This window comes from Octopus bimaculoides, chromosome 5 (assembly GCF_001194135.2).
Source record: "Octopus bimaculoides isolate UCB-OBI-ISO-001 chromosome 5, ASM119413v2, whole genome shotgun sequence".
NCBI classification, from domain to species: Eukaryota; Metazoa; Mollusca; class Cephalopoda; order Octopoda; family Octopodidae; genus Octopus; species Octopus bimaculoides.
Genome location: NC_068985.1, coordinates 38,216,789 through 38,221,912, shown reverse-complemented (window position 1 = coordinate 38,221,912; position 5,124 = coordinate 38,216,789). Strand labels below are relative to the sequence as shown.

Below are 5,124 nucleotides of genomic sequence, written 5' to 3'. Positions count from 1 at the left end.
TCTTAACCACACACACCCATGGTTACACTTCCGCTACCGTACATAGTTTCGTTCACCATCCCAAATTACTATGTATGCTATTCCTTTTCCCCTTTTTTGCCCTTTCAAAGCCTAGCCAGGCTCATGGTCCCGGTTTCCCGGTTTCTATGGAGTATGTGTTCCCCCCACCTGAACGGGACGCCAGTCCATCGCAGCGTTACTAAAAAAACAGGAAGAAATAGTGAGAGAAAGTTGGAGCGAAAGAGTACAACAGGGGTCACCACCACTCACTGCCGGAGCCTCGTGGAACTTAGGTGTTTTCGCTCAATAAACACCCACAACACCCGGTCTGGGAATCGAAACCGCGATCCTCCGACCGCCAGTCCGCTGCCCTAACCACTGGGCCATTGCGCCTCCACATGTATGCTATTATTTAGATTTATTTCTAGATTTCCTGCAATGGGGAAAGAGCCGGTTTCAAATTTAGATCCAAGACTCCGTCATTGGAATTTCGACAACGTCAACAATGTATTAGTTGAGCACGTAAGTGTTAACTGTGCAACTATTTGGAGTCAGTAGATGTGCAGATCTGCATGTTTTAGGTATGTGCAGTCATGCACATAGTTGCACGCCTAAACGCGCATTTGTACTTACGTTGTTAAGCTGTTGGAATGTCGTATATATTTTGACAGTTCCATTGATTGCTTATGTCTGTAGCCTTGTAATTAGCTTTCTTCTCTGGTTTAGAGAATCCTAATTTCTAAAGGTTGATGCTGAGGCAGTTGGCTACATATCGTAACGCTCCAATAATTACGGGTGTAAATCAGAATTAATATTAGCAGCTGATTCGTACACAAAATAAAAATTTTAAATGTTTATAAAAATCAAAGCAACCTATAGCCACCCCTACCGTTCCCTTTGTTCCCAGTACATATATAAATCTTTCTATCGCTTCCCAGTGGGGCAGCACCTCCCACTTTGAAAAGTACCGATTTAGAAGATTTGGTTATATTAAGAAAAGCCATCTGTCACTGGTTCTCTCCCCTCTGCCCCTCTCTCTCTCTCTCACACACACACACATTCACTCTTCCATATAATTTTATGCTACCATGTCTTATTGTGGATTTTCAAAGTTATTTATATCAAATGATGCATATTTATTCCATGTAGTGATTCGCTTTACTTATTGCATGCATTCATGAACAAGAGCGTTGCGTATAGACGTGCTCAGATAAGCTTCCAATCAAACAGTCACAAGTTTAATACAACAAACACGTACTTGGTGAAAACGCTTTCCTGTTTCGTCTTTGCATTAAAAGCCGATAACTACAGAAGGCCGTGAGGCCAATAACAAGTGCGAGATAAGCTCCAGCGCTGCAAACAGCGATTATCACTGTCTTCATCATATTGAAACTGTCTTCCTGCTTAATAGTCTTCTCATACTCGGCAGCACCTGTTAAAAAGAGATGACGACAGAGATCAACATAATTTAACTGTTTCAAATATATTTTATCCGTTTTCGTTATTTGGAATTAAAAGATATGTATGTGTGCTTGTGTGCTTGTGTGTGCGTGCGTGGGGGGTGGTCATGTGTGCGTGCGTGTGCACGGTTAATGCACGTGTAACGTTTGTGGAAAATTACAATGAGATAACGTCTAAAGATAAATGATATTAGATGCGGTGTAGTCACCGTATTACAGGCAGAAATAGACAGATAGAGAAAGAGAGGAGTAAGAGAGAGAGCGAAAGAGAGAGAGAGAGAGAGACAGAGAGAAAGAGACAGACAGACAGACAGACAGACAGACAGATAGATAGATAGATAGATAGATAGATAGATAGATAGATAGATAGATAGATAGATTGTAGATAGATACGCACGTGCTCCTATTTAAAAGGAAACATCTTTCAAACAGTGCGCCAACCATTCGGTGCAGCGAGCTCGCGACTACTGTGTGTGTGTGTGTATTTGTGTGTGTGCGTGTGTGTGTGTGTGTGTGTGTGTTTGTGTGTGTGAACTTGATCTTCAGTGTAATAATAGGCATACCATGCCACGTCATTCAGTGATCGACATAAACATTCTATAATGAACGAATGCCTAAAGAAAGATTTCCAAGGGAAACATGTTTGCATGAAATTTTCTTTCAAATTAAGAACATTTTACGGAGATTTTGATTATGTTGCAGCAGCCCTATAGGGAATAGTGTTTGCGCCATGCAAAACTGTCACGAATGCGCGCATGTATGTATGTATATGTATCTGTGTGTGTGTGTGCGCGTGCGCGTTTCTATGTTCTGTATAATATTTCTTCATTGTCGGCTCTCTTTCCTCCCACAAAATCTTTCAAATGCACAGACGTTTCCTTTATTATTTCGTTGCTCTTACTGTTGGTTTTTCACTCCATTAACACTTGTTACCTCTTCTGCATTCCCCACTCTTTCTCATTTTCTCTCTCTCTCTCTCTCTCTCTCTCTCTCTCTCTCTCTCTCATTCATTAATCTCAATTTAATTATTCTTTAACATCAGCGAACAATAAATTTCTCTCCGAAGAAGGAGTTTGCTTGAAACGTTGGACATCTCATCCTCCTCCAAATGTTAAAATTTACTTTACTGCTTGAAGTATTTCTATTACATATTGCGTATACGAAACATAACTAGATTCTTCGGGATCCGCTGCTTGACCGCAGCATTGGAACAGTTCGTTATTCAAAACAATGGCAACGTTTGTTTGATTAATTTGCAGACTGGAGTTCATCTCTTCACGTGAACCAAGGAAAATTTCATCTAACATCCCACAGATCTAATCACTCATATACTTATATCTCTGAAAATTCAATTAAGTCCATTATTTGTTAACTTTGGCAACATAATACTCACATGTGACAAATTGATTGCCCGACGAATAACAGATGGAAAATATATAGTGATTTTCTTTTACATCTTATATCTTTTACTTGTGTCCGTCATTAGACTGCTGCCATGCTGGGGCACCTCCTTGTAAGATTTTTAGTCGAAAAGATCGTGCCAAATAATTAATTTCTTTTTAAGCCTGCTACTTATTCTATCGGTCTCTTTTGCCGAACAGTTGTTGTCAAGCAGTGTTGAGGGACAAATACAAAGACACACACACGCAACGAGTACCCACTTCCGAGGAGAGCCACTAGAGACCGAAACCACGTGGTCTGGTGGTCTTGAAGCTAGCGTGGCAGGAGTTACCACCTGTTTTCAATAAATACTGAGTTTGGGAAGCAGATTGAATAAACCAAGTGGAGATGTTTTCCCGGGGTTAAATGGCAGCATCGTTGTCTCTTAGTGGACGACCACATTAAAGGTATATTCTTTTATTCTTTTATTTGCTTAAGTCATTTGACTGCGGCAATGCTGGAGCACCGCCCCGAAGGATTTTAGTCAAACAAATCGAATCGACCCCAGGACTTATTCTTTGTAAGCCAAGCACTTATTCTATCGGTCTCTTTTGCCCAACCGTTAAGTTACGAGGACGTAAACACACCAACACCGGTTATCAAGCGGTGATGGGGGAGAAATACAGAAACACGCGTAAATTTATACATGCACACGCGCACACACATATACATGCGCGCACACACACACATACGACGGGTTTCTTTCCGATTCTGTCTACCAAATCCACCCACAAGGCTTTGGCTGGCACGAGGCTATTGTAGAAAACACTCGCTCAAGGTGTCACGCCGTGGGACTGAACCCGGAATCATGTGGTTGGGAAGTAAACTTCTTACCACACAGTAACGCCCGCACCTACGAATATATTTTTCGAATTTTGACGCGAAGTCAGCAATTCTGAGGGCAGGGGTCAGTTCCATTTAATCAACCCCATTGGTCAGCTGGTACTTATTACACCGACCGCGAAAATATAAAAGGCAAAGCAAAGTCGAACTTGGCGGCATCTGAACTCAGAACGTAAAGAGCCGGAAGAAATGTTGCTAAGCAGCATTTTGTCCGGCTAGCTAACTGATGGATAAGTATTAGCTTCCAAGTATTAGCTTTCAGAAAAATCACCCTCGTGATTCGTGATCCTTTTCAGAAGTTGAGCTATTTGTACGTGTCGTAGTCTTCTCTTAAATTAATTAACTGTAAAATTGTTGTCGGTAGTTGTTGTTGCTGGTGTTGTTGTTGTTGTTGTTGATGTATCCATGTCAAGAAACGAAATTATTCTAATTGCATTTCTTTCAGGCTGACATTATTTTAATCACATCACAAAAGTCTCTTATCATTGAACTTCAAGAAATTCTCCTTCCCATTCACCTTCACATGAACGAACAAGTAACAACAACAGCAACAACAACGACAACAAAAACTAAACAAACAAAGGAGAAAAGAAGGCAATCGTAACAAAAGCAACTTACTCGCAACATCCAGGTAAGCTTCGTAGCGTTGAAGACCCGCCGTATTGTTTGCAGTGCAGCCATACCGCCCCTTGTCTTCCATGAATACCTTAGATATCAAAAGGGTACCGTTGCCCAGCATCTGAAAAAACACAGGTTTTCTTATATAGACTTGCAGTCATTAATTATACACTGGTTGAATATAAACAAATTAGTAAAATCAACACTGAATATATCATGTCACGCCATACGCAAGTGCATACACAGTTACATTAACAAACACTAACACAGGTATACCGAGACAAGCCAATACACATACACACACGGGCAGACACACAGATGCATATGTTCACATCCAGAACAACACACATGTACATATACACATACAATCTGTCTGTACTCGAATGACTGACTGGTTAGTATAAAATCTAAACACCAATTCTGCTTTAAAGGGGAGAAAAGGGAATTTCAGTCTACTCTGTACAGAAGGCCCCATTGATCCTACGAAGCAGCTGCTAGCATACGCACGTGTTACCCGACTGACGTACAGACGCGTATATAACAACGTTTACAACCGCGCTCATAGCAAAATACTCACACACAAATATTTCTCCAGACACACCCACACACACACACACCCACACACACACACATATATATATGTATATATGCAAAATCAAATCGTAAATTTGTGGGAGCACACACATTAGCATCTCTTTATGTGTGTTTTGTGCATGTGCGTATGTATGTGTGTGGGTGCCTGTGCATATATATATATATATAT

General features: G+C 40.9%; 1 protein-coding gene across 1 annotated transcript in view; it reads right to left on the bottom strand.

Moving 5' to 3' along the window:
* LOC106880012 (inactive tyrosine-protein kinase 7) overlaps nt 1-5,124 on the bottom strand; it is a 418,974-nt gene that overhangs the window by 12,123 nt on the left and 401,727 nt on the right. Inside the window, exons 14-15 of the mRNA XM_014929805.2 lie at nt 4,362-4,482; nt 1,259-1,432 (exon numbers count right to left, since the gene is read on the bottom strand). Of these exons, the coding sequence (XP_014785291.1) occupies nt 1,259-1,432; nt 4,362-4,482 (295 nt within the window). The remainder of the gene's footprint in view (nt 1-1,258; nt 1,433-4,361; nt 4,483-5,124) is intronic.